This window comes from Trichosurus vulpecula, chromosome X, assembly GCF_011100635.1.
Source record: "Trichosurus vulpecula isolate mTriVul1 chromosome X, mTriVul1.pri, whole genome shotgun sequence".
Lineage (NCBI taxonomy): Eukaryota > Metazoa > Chordata > Mammalia > Diprotodontia > Phalangeridae > Trichosurus > Trichosurus vulpecula.
In genome coordinates, this window is record NC_050582.1 from 25,616,903 (window position 1) to 25,638,626 (window position 21,724).

The following is a 21,724-nucleotide window of genomic DNA, read 5'->3' on the forward strand; positions in this document are numbered from 1 at the left end:
AATTTAACCTTTTACATTTTAGTAACTGGTGACTTAAAGGTAAATTTATGTTTATCCTTTTCTAGACTTTGTGTAGAGCAAAGGGGAACAGATTACAAGATTGACGAAGTTGTTCATAAGGAGGAGTTTTAACTAATGATATTTGTAGGAGGATTTGTTTTTAAGGAATAAGTTCAGATCCTTCAAAATGTAGATTCCTTTGCTCTTCAGAGAAAACAACTGTTTTGGTTAGAGCAAAATGATTGAGAGTAAAATCTTATCGAGGTAGAGACCTTTATAAGCTAACTTTCTAGATGGCTAAAATATCTATAGGTTAAGTCCTTACAGAATGAAAGCCAGTGTCATTTCATCAAACAGATAGATGCAGGAAAGGGAAACATTTAGATGGTGTGCTTAATTCCTTTCGAAATAGGAAAAAAAAGCAAAATGTCCTGGATTGTGCCTGCTGGTGTTAGCAGTGCCATAGAGGAAGGTTATTGTTGCCATTTCTTAACTCTAGCATTCCACTGAACCTAGAGTGTTTGGAGGAGTACAGAGCCCAAAGATAGTCTACAGTCACTCTTAACCCACATTCCGCATTGATCTTGGTATATTTAATGCCCATGTTTCAACCTTAAGGGTCATTATTCCAACCCTTGATGGCACTATTATAGTTTTGGCCAGCATTGCAAGTATATTATTATGTGTAATTATAATAGCTGATATTTATATCACATTTTAAGATTTATAAAGCACTTTCCTCATAACAGCCCAGTGAAGTAGATAAGGCAAGTTGAAGCTTAGAGAGATTAGAGTATTAGATCATTGTATATTGCTGAGAAGATTAAATAATAGATTTACCCAAAGTCTCCCAGTTGGTAGGATACAAAATGCTTTACATATGTTATCTTGATCCTCACAAAAACCCTGGGGACTAGGTACCTGCTGTTTCCCCGTTTTACAGATGAAGAAACCGAGACAGAGATTAAATGACTTGCCCAGAGTCACATGGCTAGAAAGTATCTGAGGCTGGATTTGAACTCAGTTCTTCCTGACTCCAGATCCAGTGCTTTATCTACCTTGCCACCAGCTGCCTCAAGTAGATATCTGACTGATGGTTCTATAACCCAGGTCTTTAGACTGCAGGCCCAGTGTTCTTGCAGTGTACCATGTCGTCTCTTTCCAGTCAATCTAGTATCATGCAGGACCCCATGCTTTAACATGTAACAGTTTCAAGATGAAGTGGACCCCTCTACATTATGTGGAGTGTCGGCTACCTGGTGCTTTCAAAACCAACTACCGGCATGTTGCTCTAACTGTTGAACTTGAGAGAATTTTGTACATTATAAAAAGCTTGTTAGTAGGTTGGCTGGCAAATCTCAATGGATCAATAAGTGTTCATTAAGCACCTGCTATGTGCCAGGCACTATGCTGAGTGCTAGGGATCTGTTACCTTATGTTTTCTGCATTGAGTTATTTGGAATTTTATTTATCCAACTACTATCTTAAAAATTTGTATTGTACTTTATTTCTCCAAGTAGTTTTAAAGTTTAAATTAAGTTAAATCTTAAGTAAATTTTTTCCAACAAGGATGAATCTTAGAAAAGAGATTTTATAAAAAACCTTCATCACATTTTAAAAATAATCCTTTAACTAAGCAAAAGAAAGGAAGTTCTTAGCCACACTCCAGGGCATCTATCACATTTTCAGAAGGAAGCCATTAATTCTTACTCCAGATTAATTCTTTCAACTCACTCATGCCCCTTCATTCCCCCTCCTCTCACACCTTGGAGGAATGGACTAATTCAAGAAGGAATAATATGAATAATGGACTGAGAAGAATGCCTTCTGTGGTCTAAATTGAAAGGTGAATGATGAAGGTGCTACTTAACATTTGTAAGACACTTTTTAATTGAATCCATCCAATATGATTTGTCTAAAAACTATCATAGAAGTATACTTATTAAGTTGTCATTTCAACTTTGAGTACTAGAGTCTGAAAAAAAAATTAATTTGCTAGGTCCCTTCTGGTGGTGATGTCATTTTTTCAGTTTGATAAATACTTGATATGCTGCTATTACCACCGTTTTACAAATGAGGAGACTGAGGCTGAGTGGATTAAAGTGACCTGCCCAAGGATATACAGCTAGTGAGTGTCTGAAGCATGATTCACTGTAGGTCTCTCTGACTCCAAATCTAGTGCTCTGTACATATACTAAGCCACTTTGGTGTGTCAATGACTTTTTAGGTGTTCTCGGTTATAAAATGAAAGTTTTAGACTAGATTTTAAAAGTTCATTTTAGCTCTGAATACTATGCTTTTGGAAACCAGAAAGAGGAAAGGGGTACATATATTGAGGAGTGGCATAGTGTCACCACCTAATAGCCTCGCCATTGGTGCCATATTAATGAGTAATTTTTTTATATCTTTATGTATTTGAACTCTGCTCAAGCTTCACGCTTGGCGTATACAACCATGCTGCCTTTTGCTTATTCTTTTGCTTTATTCTCTTTCAATTTTTGGACTTCATTGGTGCTCATGCTAACTCTACTGATAGAGACCACAGCTTATCTTGTGTACTTTAGTTGTTTTCAATGCCATTGCATACAGTTTTTAATCAGATACTCTTTTTTCTTGTTGTTCTCTTTCTTTTTACTATTTTAATTTTTTTCTAATTACAAGTAAAAACAGTTTTTTAACATTCCTTTTTTAAAATTTTGAGTTTTAAATTCCCTCCTCTCTCCCTGAGAGGATAGGCAATTTGATATAGGTTATACATATTTAGTCACGCAAAGCACATTTCCAAATTAGTCATATTGTGAAAGAAAACACAGCCAAAAAAAAAAAAACACCCAAGGAAAAAAAGTTTAAAAAAGGATACTTCAGTCTGCATTCACTTTCATGCCTTTCAATTTACCAGTTCTTTCTCTGGAGGCGGATAGCATTTTTTCATCATAAGTCTTAGATCATTGTATTGCTGAGAAGAGCTAAGTCATTTACAGCTGATCATTGTACAATATATTTTTTAATTGTCAGATTGAATTTATTTCCTTTTTGTTTTTTTTTAACTTGAGGGTTATTAAACTGTGCAGTGAAATGGCATATAATACACTTGATTTTTGATTTTTTTTAAAATGGCATTCTTTTTTTTTTAGCTTGCAAGCAAACAATAAAGTCCAATGGCATTAGAGATTAGTCAGAAGTGAAAACAAAATATCTTTTAATTAGTGATTTAAGTTAAAAGAAAGATCTGCTTTACAGAAATTTAATCTACATTCACCTTTTCTGGAATGCTAGAATAATATAAACTGAGGCGGACTTGCTTGTGTTCGGATTCTCATTAACTAAAGGTTCCATCCATCCTTGTCCCTCTAATTGTGCTGGTAATACCAGTCTGCTTGATTTTTATTTGAGTCTCCCTACCTTTTCCCCTTTAACTATAATCTCAGTGCATTACTTCCAAAGTTGTATTGTGTTGAATTGAAAAAATTTAGTGAAATGTACCTGTTCTGAGAAAGGAACGTTTCTCCTTTGCAGTAGTTCCTGAAGCCATTAATTGGGAAAACTGATTTGTATCCTGGAATGTTTTTAACTCACATCGCCTCATTAGTCCAGGAGCCTTGTTAACCTTTGGTCAGACAAATTGTAGGATATAATGTGATAAGACTGCATTAATATAAGAATTTTAATAAAAAGCTGCTTCACTTGTCACAAAACTCCTGCTGGTGATATTGGGTGGTTCATTAAACATAGAGAAAAGTGGATGAGACCTTTTAAATTGTTCCACTCCTGGGGGACTTTCATCTCATAACTTAGTACATTGAGGACTATGTCAGTCAGTTGTTTTTCTGTGTTTAATTTGTTTCTGTCTCTATGTAGCTGAGCTGTGAAATAAGATGAAACAGGCTTGTTTTGTGAATATTGTAGTAGCTAGCTTTCAGCTGGCCTCACCCCTGGTTTAAATCAAGGTTACTTGATCCTGCAACACGTTTTTCAGTCTTTATTTCTCTGTCTTACTAGGTTTGTAGTTTCTTGATTAAATTAGTAGTTTAGATAGAAAACCATTGAACAATTTCCTTGTAAATTTTATCTATCTTTAATATAGAGTCTTCTGTTCATTAATTATTTGTGCAAACTATTTAAATCTATTGGTTGCCTTCCCCAAACTGTTATTCGATAATGTTATGATCAAATGAGTTCATATTTATCAAGCTCTTTGCACAGCACCAAACACATAGTAAGGGCTTCATAAATGCTTGTTCCTTTCCTTAGTTCCCTTTCCATATGTCCTAAGCACTCAATTATACAGGTTTTTTTTCTGCTAAGACTGCTCCTTTTTAAAAATCTTCTCTTTTCCATTTCCTCAAAGGGAAGAAATTTATACATTTATTTCTAAACCAGAAGGATAATTTGATATGAGAAATAAAAATAGCTGTATGCACTGAATTAATTTCCAAAATTTTTAAAAGTAGAGAAGGAAGATTCATGTTGATGGATTTTGAATTCGGTAGAGTTTAATTTTCTTAACAGGAGTCATTACTTTAATGAAGTTTTTCATTTTAATGAAGTTTCTTCCCTCAATGTTAAGACAATCGGCTAAATACTTGATTCACTTCTTTCTTCTCTCCATCTACTAGTTTCCATCAAATCTTCCTTTAGTGTTTTCTGTGCCTAATTTTCCACCGTCACCTTCTTATCCTGAGAGGTTGTTAAATAGAGGAACAAGGGATTTACTTCTGCTTGTCTGGAAGTGTTTAGATGAAAACTAGGCAATTCTTTTCTTGCAGTACAAGCTAGAGAGCCATTAGATATGGCAGGCTACCATGGAAGAGATTAATTACTGTGAGTACTTCAAATGATAAAGAATCTCAGTTGGAAGCAATGTTGGAGGTCATCTAGTCTAACTTCTATCTGACCCATGAATCCTTCCTACAGCATCCCTGACAAGTCATCATCCTCTCTGCCTGAAAACTTCTAGCCTCTGAGAATTGAGGCAGCCTATTCCATTTTTTTACACAGCTCTAATCATTAGGAAGTTCTTCTAAAGTTTGCTTCTCTGTGGCTTCCACACATTATTCTTTGTTTTGCTTTCTGTGGTTGAGTACACTGATTCTCTTCCCTCTTCCACATGACAACCCTTCAAATATTTGCAGACAGAAGTGATGTCTTAAGGCTTCTCTTTAGGCTCAGCACCTCCGATTCCCCCAAGAAACCGTTAAATGGCCTGACTTTCAGTCCCCACACCATCTTAATGACCTTCCTTTGACAAGCTGGAGCATATCCAATATTCTTTCTCAAATGTGTTCCTAGATGAATATAGTATTGTAGGTGTGGTGTGACTGCAGCCTGGTATAGAGAGATTATCGCTTGCCTCATTCTAGACACTATACTTCTCTTGATATATGTAGTCCAGAATTCTATTAATTTTGGGGGGTTGCAGCATTGTACAGTTTGCTCATTTTGAGTCCATTGAACATTGTCCTCCTCTATCATTTTTCTGTATCCCCATGTGGTACTTCTGCTTTGACTTCTGAATCCAAGTCTATGACTTTACATTTACCTCTCTTCCATTTCATCTTAATAGATTTGACCACCATTTCAACCTAATGATCTTTTTATCAGCTAATACATTATCGTGTCTAGATTTGTGTCACTTGCAAAGTTAATAAACATGCTATTTATACCATATAGCTAGATCATTGATAAAATTGTTGAACAGAATAGGGCTAGGGACAGATCCTTGGGGCACTATACTAGGTGGACTTCTGCCTAGGTTGACCTTGGTCCATTTATCACTACTCTTTGAGTCAACTCATTTAACCATTTCAAATCCACTTCATTGTGTATCTCTGTCTTCAGTAATCAAAGCAACAAACTTTTATTAAATGCATATGTGTAACATGATGTGTTAAGTGCTAGGGACGCAGGAACATAAATGTCTTTGCTCTTATTGAGTTTACATCTTCTGCACAGGGATCTCATGAGAGACTTTGTTAAATGCCTTGAAATCCAAGTATACTATATCTAGAGCATTTCTCTAATATACCAATTTAGTAACATAATAATAGCCAACATTTATGTACTGTTTTAAAGTTGGTAAAATGCTTTGCATATATTGTCTCATTTGAGCTTCACCACAACCCTATGTAGTAGGTGCTATTATTATCATCCCCATTTTACAGATGAGGAAATTGAAGGCTGAGAGAAGTTAACTGACTTGCCCAAGATCTCATAGGTAGTAAGTGTCTCAGGCAGCATTTGAACTTGGGTCTTTTTGAATCTAAGTCCACTATCCACTATCCACTATCCACCTAGCTGCCTGTTTATTGTTATAAAAGGAAATTTGGCTAGTGTGTCTTTAATTTCTCTTATTGAACACATACTGTCATAGCTATCACTGCTTCCCTGTAGAAGTGCTCATGAACTATCCATTTAATAATCAATTTACATGTATTTCCAAGACTCAACATTAAGCATACTGTTTGATAATTTGTAGAATCTATACTTTATTCCTTTCTGAAAATCCTATGATGCCTCAGAGATCACTATCAATGGTTTTGCAGTTATATCTCTAAGTTCTATATTTAAGTAGTCAAGAAAATAAAGCTAGGGAGTGTTGCAACTGTGTGATTGAGTTGGATTCGACATGTTTATATATATGAATATATACATATATGTAGAAAATTTAAGTGGCTGAAATATTTTATTCCCCAAATAGATTCGATTCCTCTTGAGCCTTCAGAACTTGAGACTTGAGACTTCAGAACTTCAAGGATCCCTGAAGTGATTGGTGTCTAGGCCCTCCATTCATGGGTACAGATTGTATACTTTTCTTTGGCAGTTTTTTTATGTGATATTTTATTTTTTCCCTATTACATGTAAAAATTTTTAACATTCATTTTAAAAAATTTTGAATTCCAAATTCTCTTTTTCCCCTCTCTTCCTCTCTCGATAAGAAGGCAAGCAATTTGATATAGGCTATACATGTGCAATCATGCAAGACATTTCCATATTAATCATTTTGTGAAAGAAAAAACAGATTACCCGCCTCGCCCCGCCCCCCCCCCCCCAAAAAAAAAGAAAACACAAGAAAAATAAAGTCTAAAAAAAGTTTGCTTCAGTTTGCATTCAGACTCCATCAGTTCTATCTCTGGGAATAGATAGCATTTTCACCATATGTCCTTCAGAGTTGTCTTGGATCATTGTATTGCTGAGAACAGCTAAGTCATACATAGTTAATCATTGTACAATATTGCTGTTACTGTGTATCCTCTTCTCCTCATTTCATTTTGCATCAGTTCATTTAAGTCTTTGCAGGATTTTCTGAAAGAATCCTGCTTGTCATTTGCACAACAGTCTTTCATCACAATCATATACCACAACTTGTTCAGTCATTCCCTAATTGGTAGATATCCCCTCAGTTTCCAATTCTTTGACACCACAAAAAGAGCTGCTAGAAATATTGTTGGTGCATGTAGGTCCTTTCCTTTTTTTTAAATCTTTTTGGAATACAGACCTAGTAGTGGTATTGCTGGGTAAAAGGGTATGCACGGTTTTATAACCCTTTGCGCATAGTTCCAAATTGTTCCCCAGAACGGTTGGATAAGTTAACACCACCACCAACTATGCTTTAGTGTCCCAATTTTCACACATCTCCTCCAACATTTGTCATTTTCCTTTTCTGTCATATTATTTCATATTAGCCAATCTGATAGGTGTGAGGTGGTACCTCAGAGTTGTTCTAATTTGCATTTCTCTAATCAATACTGATTTAGAATATTTTTTAATATGACTGTAGATAGTTTTTATTTCTTCATCTGAAACTCCTTGTTCATATCCTTTGACCATTTATCAATTGGGGAATGACATGTATGCTTGTAAATTTGACTCAGTTCTCTATATATTTGAGAAATGAGACCTTTATCAGAGAAACTTGCTGTAAAAATTTTTTCCAGTTATGATTACTTTGTATTTCCCTCAATCCTATTTTCCCCTGTTTATCCTTTTCTCTCTCTCCTTTCACCCTGTCCCTCCTCAGAGTTGCTTCTGATCACCTCTTCTCCCAGTCCACCATCCCTTCTATCAATTTAACCCCTACCCCCTTTCTCTAAGCCCCCTTCCCCTCCTACTTCCTTGTAGGGTAAGATGGATTTCTGTACCCAACTGAGTTGTGTGTTATTCCCTCTTTGAGCCATTTCCAATGAAAGTAAGGTTCAAGCATTGTCCACCTCCCCTCCCGCTGTACAAGTTCTTTTGTGCCTCTTTTATGTGAGATAATTTACCCCATTCTACCTTTCCCTTCCCCTTCTCCCAGTACATACCTCTTTCTCACCCCTTAATTTTAATTTTTTGGCTATCACTCCATCACAGTCACCTCACACCCATGCCCTCTGTGTATGTATAGTGCTTCTAACTGCCCCAATAATGATAAAGTTCTTAGGAATCACAAGTATAATTTTCCCACGTAGGAATGTAAACTTTAACCGTATTCAATCCCTTATAATTTCTTTTTCCTATTTACCTTTTTATGCTTCTCTTGAGTCTTTTATTTGAAAGTCAGATTTTCTATTCAGCTGTGGGCTTTTCTTCAGGAATGCTTGAAAGTCCTCAGTTTCATGAAATTTCCATCTCTCCCCACACAAATGGTTATACTCAGTTTTGCTGGGCAGGTGATTCTTGGTTGTAATTCTAGCTCCTTTGCCCTCCAGAATATCATATTCCATCATACTCCGTCTGATCCTTTGATGTAGAAGCTGCCAAACCTCATATTATCCTGACTGACTTCACAATATCTGAATTCTTTCTGGCTGCCTGCAGTGTTTTCCTCTTGACCTGGGGGCTCCGGAATTTGGCCATAATATGCCTTGGAGATTTTATTTTGGGATCTCTTTCTTGAGGTGATTGATTGATTCTTTCAATTTGTATTTTACCCTCTGGTTCTTGGATATCAGGACAGTTTTCCTGGATAATTTCTTGAAATATTACGTCTAGGTTCTTTTTTAGCGTGTCTTTTAAGTAGTCCTGTAATTCTTAAATTATCACCCCTTGATCTATTTTTCAAGTCAGTTGTTTCTTCCAGTGAAGCATTTCACATTTTCTTCTGTTTTTTTCATTCTTTTGATTTTGTTTGATTGTTTCTTGATGTCTCATGGAGTTGTTATCTTCCACTTGCTCAATTCTAATTTTTAAGAAATTATTTTCTTCAATGAGCTTTTGTACTTCCTTTTGCATTTGGCCAGTTTTACTTTTTAAGATCATCTTGTCTTCAGTGGATTTTTGTGCCTCTTTTATCATTGTGGCCTATTCTGGTTTTTTAGGTGTTATTTTCTTAAGTATTTTTTGTGCTTCCTTTACCAAGGTATTGACTCTTTTTTTCAGTATTATCTTGCATCATTCTCTTTCCTCCATTTTTCCTCTACCTCTCTTATTTGATTTTTCAAATCCTTTTTGAGCTCTTCCAGGAATTCTTTTGGGCCTGACACCAATTCACTTTCTCTTTGAGGCTTTGCATGTAGCTGTTTTGACTTCGTTGTCTTCTTCTTCTTCTTCTGACTTATAACTTTGTGTTAAAATTGGGCTCTACTCCCAAAGTGGAGGAGGCACTGTCCCAATTTTCCGGTTTTTTCTTGCTGCTATTTGCAGAACTAGTTCTGGGGACCTATAAATTTTCAGTTCTTCCAAGGTGGTATGATTTATGGAGAGGTGTAGTCATTGGTCTCCTGATTAGTGCCCTGGTCCGTGAAAGAGCATGAGCACTCTTCTCCGCCCTGGAACTGTGACCAGGCCCCCTGTCCCCCTGAGGTTGCACTCTCTTAAGTGTGCTAGTGCTTCTCTTCCTCACCCTGGCATTGCTGCCTGGAACTTCACATGGACAACACAGCAGAGTCCTGCACCCAGTGCCAATAAAAGGACCCCCTTAATCTCGTTCTGGCCACAGATGCCCTGACCATCTGTGGGTTAAGAGCTTCAGAAGCTTCTGCTGTCCAATTGTATACCTTTTTAAGATGGTTATTACTGTGACTAGACTGTTGGCCAACCTTTTGGCAAAGTTCCATCTGTAGATGACATACACAAAAAAGCTTGCCAGGCCTATGCCAGAGTAAGGCATTAGAACATAGGTTGGAGTGGAGGTTTCTTACCAGATACACTAAAATGTTTCTTTTTGCTGTCAATATCTAGAGTGAACAGTCTTCATAATATCCTGTCACTTTAGGAGATGTTCCATCAAAAAACGTGTGTGTGTGCGCGCACTCATGTGCATGTGCACACACGCACACACTTTTATTAAAAGGTTTTCAAAATGTGGTTGACACCAGAATTTATTGTTATTCCTCTAGAGTCTGGTTGATTTTCCAATCAGACTGAGAGAGTCTGAACCTGTTGCCTTGAAGGGCATGGTACAAAGCTTATCTCTTCACCCAGGCTTGCCTTGGGGAGAATGAGCTTGTATGTTCCCCTTGTGGGGAGAGGGAATAAAACAGGCTTCCTATCTTTCCTGTTGACTTCCTTTACAGCTTTCAGAGGAACACAAAACAGAAATGTTTTTACCTTAGCAATTTGTCACTTTAGTGCTCCTGAAGTAGTCACTAAAATAGCTTGGCTTCCCCAGGTAAACCGAGGTAGCCATACTCACTTGGTTAGAGCAGAATGAGGGCCAAGAATAAATGCTTCCAGAGAAAAAGTGGCTGTCCACGTGGCGGGAAAGAGCTTTCCTAGCATGAAGATGTTGACCAATTCACTTCCCACCTCTGAGCCTCAGTCTTTTCTCTATAAAGTGACAGGGTTAGAATAGATCATCTTCAAGGCCCATGTCAGCACTGGTATTCCTTGAGACTAAGAATGATTAAGCAATTGTGGATATCATTTTCAAGTTTAAAGGATATCTCATCTCATGCTGCTATAAAGGGATGCTGACTGGTTTGGTTTTTTCCAGGCTTTGTTATTACTTAGGCCCAGTGGGATATTGGGCAGGCCAGACTAATGATAGCCAGATCCCCTGAGGTAAAAGGGGGCCATTTGGAAAGGTTTCATCACTGAATGAAAAGATCATGTCATCACAGGATTTTAAAGGTGGAAAAAACCTTAGATATCATGTAATTCAACTCCTTCATTTTTACAGATGCCACAACCCTGATAGGTGAGTGGAGTAACAGGGTGTAGTACCAGTAGGCAATAGATAAGTTGAGAGCCAGATAGGCGGAGTCACAGGAAGTTGGTTGACACCAGAGGCATGTAAATGATTGGTTTGGGTGATTTCAGCATGGGCAAGAAGGGCATCCATTCATTCATTCATTCACCAAACACTGATTGTGTGCAAGGCTCTGTACCAGGTTCTAGGAATAGAAAGATGAAAAACCAGAGTCCTTGCCCTCTGTAAAGATCTTACTTACATTCTATTGAGGGGGCAAGACATATACAAAAAGAAGTAGATTGTGATAGGGAAAGAGGAGTGACTCAGATAAAGTGTTCTAGGAAAATTGGAGAGGTGAGAAATCACTTGTAGCTTGGTGTTGGTGTGGGGGGTAGGGCAGAGGGAGGAATCAGTGAAGGAAGGCTTTGTGGAGAAGATGGTACCTGATTTGAACTTTGAAGGAAGAGTAAGATTTCCCAGATAGATATGTACAGAGAAGATGGGTGATATGAATGCACGGAGAGCATGGAAGCCTGAAGGGAGATTGAGAGTGAAGAATGAGATCAGGGAATTTCTAGCATTCTACTTGGTCTGGAAGCTAGTGTGTTAAGGGGAGTAATCTGAAATCAAGCTGGAAAGCTCGATTGTGGAGGATCTTGGCTGCCATTCTAAGGAGTTTCTATTTTATTCTGACCTCAGTAAGAAGTCATTAAAGTTTCTGAATAAGGAAGCGACATCATCAGAACTCTGCATTAGGAGTCTCATGCACTTGTGACATTTCTTCTGGTTAACAGAAGATCACTTTGAAAGCTATATGAAAGATAGATGAGAGAGAGAAGAGACAAGTGGCTAGGAGAGCTGTTCAAAGGCCTGTGTAGTCTAGGCAAATATAAAAGAGGTTTTGCATTAAGGTGAAAGAAGTGTGGGTGGAACTGAGGAGCACATGGAGAATGATATACAGCTTGTCTTATGGCAGGAGTCTGGAGGAAGAATTCAATTCCTGGTATGGCTAGCAAGAGCAAGGTAAGACAAGAATTCTAAAGGCTACCAGAGAGCGGTATCAGAACAGGGGCTTAGCCACAGGGCAATCAGGCAGGGACCCAGTTATTGGGACACAGAGTAAAGGGGGCTTGGTTACATTGGACTAAGTACTAGCCCAGTTTGTGTCTAGAACAGAATCCCTAATAAGGCTGATAATGCTGAACCACGGAGCTCTGGATTGACATGTCCCATGTATTTCTCCTACTTGGGGCCATATTTGCATCTGAACTTGTAAGTAATGGTCAAGTGGCTCTGACTTAGAGTTGGGGTATAGATAATTCAGTAGTTGATAACTTTACTTACAATGGCTGGCATCTATCAGACCAAAAATGTATTCAGACTTGTCTTTTCTTTGAAAGAAGTCATATACTCATTTAGATTACATTCAGAAAGCCAGAAATCCAATCTACTACTCTGTAGATACGTTGTTTTCTTTTCAAAGTTCGAAACAGTTTGCTTCAATGTCACACATAACCCGAAGTTGCTTCATTTTATAAAGCTTTCCAACATCTGTTATGTACTTTAATGATATTGTTGGGTGTTAAAACACCTGCTTAGTTGCTAAGACACTCATATACCTTATATTGGAGCCTTGATTGGTAAGATTTAAATAGCTTCTATCAGTTGTAGCTAAAATTAGGATTGTTGTCAGTACAGACTTTATATTTAGTAAAAATGAATGGTGTAAGAACGGAATGTTAACAGGAGCTGGGATTTCTTTGTTTTTCTTAAGCCTTGCAGAAATTTCACGTGTTCTTATACTTCAGTGGGTATGTAATTTCATCAGCGTGGGCCCCCCTTTCAACTGTATAGATCACAAATCTTCCATATCTTCTTTCACCTTGTACTTCTTGTCCATCTTTTCCCATGAGCATTTGTGGGTTCACTTGACATTCTGGAACTCTTAACATTGCCTATGTACCAAAGTAGCACATGAGTTGTCTACCTGTTGTCCTTTACTCTCACTACGTGACTGGCTTGCCTCTTTTTTCTGGTCCCGTGTCTCTTTAATGATATTTTTTTAAGATCACTTCTTATATGTAAGTTATCATTGGTAATAACTGGTTTACACCTACCATATGTCTTTTCATTGCTTTTTGGGTGACTCACGGTTTTCATTTCTTAGAAACTGTGGAATTCCATGTTTTGTAGCCATATAAAATTACTTGGAGAATATTAGTATTAAATAGATGTATTTTTCTTTCAGGGAAAAGCACACTTTCCCAAATGCAATTTAGCGTACACTCATCCTTTCATTTAATCCTGCCTCCATTTTATTGTCTGTCTGCAGTGTCTGCCCAAGGGATACATGTGTGTCTGTGTGTGTATGTATATGTATATCCGTACACATGTGAGCACACTAATGGATGCTGGTTCTCAGGACCAACTGTATATCTTATAATCTGGATAATAGTAATTCTTTATCTGTTCGCTGGTTCCTATGTGGATAGTTAGGTCAAACTCTTTGGATGTTTTTTGGGCCTCTTCTTTAGGAGGCTTGGCAGTATTCCACAGCTTGATGCAACCAATATACTATCATCCATTAACAGGAACATCTGGAAGACCTTTATCTATCTATAAGGAATCCCACTTTGACTTAGACTGTGCTCTGGACATTGTCCATGCATGACAGCAGCAAATATCTTTGGCGAGCATGTGTTTCCTTATGTTAATAATCAAAGGCTCACAGAAAATAAGTTCTCTCTCTTGTATCTAACAGCAGAGCTTCATAACCTAGGGTTTGTGAACTTTTTATATAGATAGGTAGGTGGCTATATTTCTTTTTTTTTTTTTTTTTTTGAGGGGGAAAGGCAGGGCAATTGGGGTTAAGTGACTTGCCCAAGGTCACACAGGTAGTAAGTCGAGTGTCTGAGGCTGGATTTGAACTCAGGTTCTCCTGACTCCAGGGCTGGTGCTCTACTTAATGTGCCACCTAGCTGTCCCTAGCTATATTTCAATATAATAGTTTCCTTTATAATTCTATGTATTTTATTCATTTAATAACATTATTCTGAGGAGTCAGTAGGCTTCACTAGACTGCCTCAGAGATCCATGATACCAAAAAGGATAAGAACCCCTATCATAGAAATGCTAATGCCCCCCCCACGCCCAATTACTTTTTTTGTCCATACTTTATATATAGTCACATGTGTTATTGTCCCCACTAGAATTAAAATTGTTTGGTGCAGGTAGCATATTTTTTGTCTCTATATTCCCAGCACCTATTTACAGTGCGTAGCATAGAGTAAGTGCTTAAATAAATGTTGATTGATTGATTGGAAATCAGAGAATCTAGTTTCAAATCCCATCTTTGCCTTACACTAGCTCTGTGACCTTGGGCGCAAATCATTTTTCCTCTTTGGGTCTCAGTTTCTTCATCTGTTAAATGTAGGGGTTCAACTAAATGATCCTTCTGACCCCTTCTAGGTCTGAAAATTCTCTGTATATGCATGTGTGCATATGCGTGTACGTGTGTGTGTACATGTGCGTGTTATCTGAATATAATCTAAAGATACACATCTTTGTCTCCTTTCCCCCTTCCCACAGTTGCACCTTGAATGCTTGATTTGATTGGCTGATTGCTACTACAAAGAATCCTTCTGTGAATATTTCTGTATATATTGAATTTTTGTTTCTGTCATTTATTTCCTTGGAGTATGTTCTTAATAGCGGGATTTCTTAAAACTTTACTCACTTTTCAGCAATTCTAAATTGAATCCAGAATATTTGAACCACTAAGCAGCTTCACCCATAGTTGTATGTCTTCTCACCGTCCCTCAAACATTATCTGTTACTGGGACTTGGGTTTTTTTTAGGGTCACCTTTGAAGTGAAACTACAGTTGTTTGATTTGCATTTCTCTCATTATTAGCAATTTGAGACTTGGTCGTTTATGGTTTTCAATTCTTTTGGCTATTTACCTGTTACTCATTGGCTCTTGATGCTATGTAGGGAATTGACACAAGTAACACCATGCATCATTCCCTAGATCAATTTTCAAAGGAAATGAAAGCGCATGTTCTTAATGTGTAGGAATTGGATTTTTCCTCAAGTAGAACGTGAATCTAATAGAGCTCTTGCTTCTAGATTTATAGATTTCGAGCTGAGATGACCCTGAGAGGCCACATACCTAGTCCAGCCCTCTCATTTTACAGATGAGGATACCAAGGCCCAGGAAAGTTAGGCCTCTTGCCCAAGGTTGCACAGGTAGTAAGTAGAAAACCTGGAATTTAAACTCATTCCTTTGATGATCTGATAACTTTGTAGAAGTTTTGGGATGTGAGGTTACCCTGTGGTTCAATCATATGTTGGCTTTTAAAAGCTTAATTTGTATTTTGGAGTTGATTATGCTTTTTACTAGTGTTTATTATAGCAAATTTTAGTTATTGATATTTAATTTTAAATATTGTCAATTGTTTTCAATTTTTTTATTCAGAAACATTAATTGAATCTACACATATGGGGAATTGTGCTTGATACTTAGGGGATTAAGAATGCCATTGTTAAAGGAACTAAGGAAGTTAAAGTCATATCATCCTAGGAATTAGAAGAAACCTTCGAAGTTGTCCAGCCCTATCTTTCCATTTTACAATGCCTCCCTTCACTCTAGATTTCTTGGCAGCTGCCTTTTCCCACATCTGGATACTTACTCCCTCACTTCCAGCTCCCTATTAGACCGTAAACTTTTTGAAAGTGCTGGACTGTCTTGGTTGCTTGTATTTGTATCCTCAGCACCTAGCACAGTGCCTGGCACATAGTAAGGGCTTACTGAAATGTTTTAATGCTCTATTTTGGAAAGCCCTGAAAGGGGAAGAGATTTGCCAAAAGCCACATGGGTAGAAGAGATCCAGGGCTAGAATCTAGAACCTTTGACTAAGTCGGAGGTCATATGCCATAGCTGCCTCTCAACAAAACTTGGACACCGTGCCCTCAGGGAACTTACAGTCCACCAGGGCAGAAAGATGTATACAGATATCTATAGGAAAAGGCAATACAAGGTAGTCCATTAGACTGTGAGCTCCCTGAGAGAAGAGAATAGGTCTTTTTTCTCTCCAGTGCTTAGCATAGTGCCTGGCATGTAGGAGGCACTTAATAAAAGTTTATTGACTTGGATCTGTATGAGAAGAATGGAACAAATGAAGAATTATAGGAGGAAGAGTTACTACCAATATGATCTTGGTGAAAATCACCTAATTTCTCTGGGCTTTAGCTGCCTCAACTATAAAATGAAAAGATTGGACTAAGATGATCTCCAAGGCTCCTTCTAGCTCTAAATCCCATGATCCTACTGATCACTTCTGGTTAAGGGGAACTGGGAAGTCTTCATGGAGGAAGTGATATTTAAACATTCTTATAGCATTGTAAATGAATATTACAGATTGGGGTTAGTGGGCATTACAATCTCAAGGGTGACTGCTCCCAATATCAAGTATTTTTTCTATTGTAACTGTCCTACTGTCATTGAGTGGTTAAGTTACCAATAAGATTACAGGCATTAATATAAGGTAAATATTTATGCATTTATGAATAAATATTTCAGCACAGTATGGATAATTGCTTTTTTTTTTTAAGGCCATGAATATAGTAGTTCCCTTCATGTTTAAATATGCAGTCGACAACCTCAACCAGATGTCAGGAGACATATTAAACTTGAGTGATGCACCAAATACAGTTGCAACCATGGCAACAGCGGTTCTGATTGGCTGTAAGTGTTCTTTCATCTGTCTACAGGTGTTAATTTTCTTCTGGAAGGAGTTTGTCATAGATGAGCTGACATAACCTTTTCACTACTAACACAACTTAGCATTTAATGTATTTATTATTCTTTTGGGTGGTTTTGTTTAGTTTTTAAACCTCATGTTAATTAGTATCCATTCCCAGATTTTATAGCCTGAGTTATATTTTTCAACTCTTAGAACAAAATATAAATCACGGCAAAAACTTCCAATAATAAATGCTCCTTAAAGATCCCTTCCACAGTGAAGTAAATTTTTATTTGTGGACTGTTAGGTAAAATCTATAACCATATATTAGTTCTTGGTGTATCTTAGTTCCACCCAGTTAACTTAATGTACTAACTGTACATTGGTTCTTAGTACTCTTCCAGTGTCTCTGCCAACAATATGGAAAATTCAAAATAAGAATATCCTTGTCATAGGTGTTTGCATTTTTTTTGTTTCCTTTTAATTTTTTATTTTAAATATTATTTTAGATGGTGTGTCAAGAGCTGGAGCAGCCCTTTTTAATGAAGTTCGAAATGCAGTATTTGGTAAAGTGGCTCAAAATTCCATCCGAAGGATAGCCAGGAATGTCTTTCTCCACCTGCACAACTTGGATCTGAGTTTTCACCTGAGCAGACAGACAGGAGCTCTGTCAAAGGCTATTGACAGAGGAACAAGGGGTATCAGTTTTGTCCTGAGTGCTTTAGTATTTAATCTTCTTCCCATCATGTTTGAAGTGACCCTTGTCAGTGGGATTTTGGTAAGTGCTAACTTCATTCATACCAAAAACTGTTATTTGCACATCAGATACAGTCTCTTTAATAGTTATTCACTGTTTCAGGTTCATATGTTATTCAGTGCTTGTAGGTTTAAAAGCCAGGTGGTCCATTATGAGCCTGAAGAATAATTTCATTTGTATATAGGTCCTGTTTTATTACCACAAACTCCAGTGGATTGCCTAACTTATTTTGTTGTCAGTTTTGTTAAATCAAATATTTCTTGAAATGTTGGGGCAGGGGGCTTGGATATAACATTGGATATAACCTTCATCCCTTTGTTGCAGAGGTCATATATTATAAGCCATATAGAACTATAACTTGGTTAATTTTACTGAACTGCTTTTTAAAAATCTTCCCTTTTAAATATTTGTTATAGGGATTGGCTTGCTGGGTAGAAGGGATATTTTCGTAAATGAATAGTATCAAAAAATGTCAAATCAAAATAAGAATAAAAATAGAATAATAGGGTTAGATTCATTTTTGAATTTCTAAGCTTCTCCATAGCATTTTTAAGCAAACTGAATATTTCTATTTTTTATTTAACTGATGCCTTTTTTATATCATATTCATTTCTTAGTATAACCTTCTTCTTTTCCCCTACTCGGTGAGCCTTCCCATTGTAACAGAGATTTGAAAAAGTTGAGCAAAACCAACCACCACATCTTATGTCTGACAGTATGTATAGTATTCTGTAGCCATAGCCCCGCATTTCACCAATGAGGACAGGAAAATGTATTTTCTCAACTCTTTTCTGAGGCCATTATGTGGCATTTAGGCCTACTGAGTATTTTAGAGCTAAAGGTTTTGTACTTCGAAGTAATTTTTTGTTTATGTTTAAGTTTATTTCATTACATTATTATCAAAGTCAATGTAGTAATTAAAGTCAGTTCAACAGATTTCATGAAAAACCATGTTGCACTAGGGATCAAGACAGAAAAACCAATTCCTGCCCTTAGGGTCTTATATTCTGTTTGGCGTCAGGGAGGGGACCTGAGTAACATACATAGAAAAGTGAATATAGATCAATTAATAGCTGATCAACAGGATTTTTTTTAGCCTCTATAAAAACAATATACATTAATGATGAAGGCTGGACCAGAGACTTAGTTTAAGAAAAACATCAGAACAAGAAGCAAAGTCTGTGATACTGAGCCCTGTACATAAGAGAGAAGAGGGAGAAGAGAGGTCATGAGGAAGAGGAAAAGACACACACCACACCACACCACACCACACCGTGAAGAGAGGCTGGGCAGCCAAAGGCAGAATTTGACATGGGTTTCCAGCAGGCACTTTTAAAGCCTATGAGATTTGTCTGGAGCTTAACATTATGTGCATGTGCAATGGACTGTCAATGTTGGTTCTCCCAGCAGGGTCTGGATGGATAATAGGATGGTCTTGATGCCGTACAGGGCTGACTGCTTGCCTTTGAGGATGTTCAAGCAGATATTGCCTTGGGTGTCCATGCTGAGATGGTAATAGTGTGACAGAATTCTTAGTGGGAGCATTATATGAGTAGTCACTAGGGAACTCCAGGGAGAGTTTATACCTTAGGTCTCAAGAACCCTAGGACATAGGTGCTATTATTACAGTTTACAGTTGAGGAAACTGAGGCAGACAGAGATGAAATGCCTTGCCAAGGGTCAGTCACACAGCTAGGAAGTGTCTGAGGTTGGATTTGAACTCAAGTCTTTCTAGTGACTTGAAAGATTCCAGCATTCCAGCCACTGTGCCCCCAGTTCCCTGTAGCTGGTGCTGCCTCGAGCTAGATTGTGAGGGGTTTTAAATGTAAAGCAGAGGCATTTATATTTTATCTTGGAGGCAATTGGGAGCCATTGGAGCTATATCAGAGGAGGAGTGGCATGGTCAGACATGTACTTTATAAATATAAGTTTGATGGCTGTGATCAATTAGGAGGCTATTACCATAGTCCAGGCTAGAAATGATGAGACCTGAACTACAATTACTGTGATGTGAGTAGAGAGAAAGGGATAGATACCAGAGACATTGCCAGATTGGATATGAAAGGTGAGTAAGGGTGAGGAGTTGAGGATGACCTCGAGGTTGTAAACCAGGTCTGTACAACACAGGGCCTGAGAGCTGTTTTGGGCCTGCAGGAGCGGCAACTAAACCTTGACAACTAGAAAGATGGTCATCCCCTTGTCAGGCATACGTGGAATCTTTTTGCACTGGTGCAGGTTGCAATTCATCCCTGCCTCCTCATTCTGTGAGGTTGCTGTATATAGTCTTTCAAAGAGGTTCCATCTAATGTGCTAGAGGCCTTCCTTTGGGTCTTTTAATATTTTTTAGGTACCAGTGCAGCTCTTGGACTGTCCATCTGTTATCCTTCACTCACCATACGTGACCAGGCAGCTTTTCTGGTTATACATGTCATTAACGATGTCTTTCATGCCACTTTTTCCAAACAGATCATCATTGATAACGTGCCATAGCCTACTTAGAGTCATCATAAATCTTTCTGTTGCCCTTGGGGTCACCCACAAATTTGATTCTTTAGAGAGCGTGGTATTCCATGATTCTCAGCGATATAGCAGCACCAGGAGAATATTGGTAGTGGAAAGATGGGCTTTTGTGTAAAGGCACAGTTTGTGATCATTGAAATAGCTGTCTAATTTTCTCCATTCAGTCTTTTTTACTCTTCTAATCAGTTCTCAGCCTACATGAGGGAACTTTTTTTTTAACCTACAGTAATTTCTTTAGGTGTTGCTCTGGATTTATTTGTAGTTTTTTGGGCTTATATCTTCCTCTTAACATATTTTTTATTAAAACAATTTTATTTAGTTGCAGTTGGAAAATGAGGTTTTTTGATTTATTTTCATATACAGCATAATACAAAAAGAGGATTTTGTATGAGACCTATTTTTTAAAAAATGTAACAATTTCTACATATTACTTTCAAAACCGTCCTGCTTATCTGTACTTCTTTCTGAACTTCCTTCTGTTCTCTTTAGTGCATTTTTAAAAATGTATTGTAATGGCCCTCTATTGGGGGGCATCACTATGCTAACCTCCCCTTCCTACCCAACACCCTGCCACCTCTTCCCCCTGCCCTCACTCCTACTCATGAACTAACTTCATGCAGAAAAAAAGGAAGAAAGAAAAAAATCCTTGTAATAACTAAGCATAGTGAAACAAAATGAGTCCACAGTAGTAGCCATGTCCAAAAACGAATATCTCTGCATCTTGTCTCCATCACCTCTCTGTAAAGAGGTGGATAACCTGCTTCATCATAGGTACTCTGGAGAAAGGGTTGATCATTCCATTGATCAAAATTTGAAAGTCTTGAGAAGTTGTTTTTCTTTACAGTGTTATTCTTGTATAAATCTGGTTCTGCTTACTTCTCTTTGTCAGTTTGTAGTCAATCCATTGCAGGATTTTCTGCACTTACCTCTTTTGCCATTTCTTATGGTAGAATAATATTCCTTTTTATATTTATATATTACTATTTGTCCAGCCGTTTCACAGTTGTCTAAGAGGCAATCCAGGGCACCCTCTTAAATTGTAGTTGTTTTCCAACCCCTGCAGCCTCTTCTCTTCACCACCCCCTCTCCTTCCATCCCTTCTTTAGAATCAAGAAGCTTGTTTTGCTTGTGACTGTTTCGTCACTGGTATTATCTTCACTCTGGTTCCTGCTTCCTTCCCCCTGCCCATCACACCCCCCATCCCAACTTGTTTTCTGGTTGAGTTTGCTGTATTTCCACACCAAACTCTTGTGTGTTCAGCTCTCCTTTGTCAGTTTTAGAAGGAGTGAGGTACATCTGGTGCTCATTCCTTCCCACTCCTTCCTCCATGTTTATATAGTCTCATGTACTTCAGTTATGAGAAATGGCAAGGTCCTCCTCTTTCCTCCTTTCTACATTAATATCTTCCTTCTTTTACCTTCCCTTCTCTTCCCCTCTTCAAACCCCCTGAACAGAACCAATCCACGTTCAAAGAACTCTGTGTTTCTTATTTAACGCTCTCAGTACCCTTTGAAGACATTAAGGTTTTGAAGGCACCCTTTTGAAACCCCACCGACTAGAATATTAGCACATCATCATAAAAAGTTTCTCATTG

The 21,724-nt window shown here is 37.7% G+C and overlaps 1 protein-coding gene across 1 annotated transcript in view; it reads left to right on the forward strand.

Annotated features, from left to right (window-relative positions):
* ABCB7 (ATP binding cassette subfamily B member 7) overlaps positions 1 to 21,724 on the forward strand; it is a 121,138-nt gene that overhangs the window by 65,337 nt on the left and 34,077 nt on the right. Inside the window, exons 5-6 of the mRNA XM_036739956.1 lie at positions 16,723 to 16,855; positions 17,363 to 17,631. Of these exons, the coding sequence (XP_036595851.1) occupies positions 16,723 to 16,855; positions 17,363 to 17,631 (402 nt within the window). The remainder of the gene's footprint in view (positions 1 to 16,722; positions 16,856 to 17,362; positions 17,632 to 21,724) is intronic.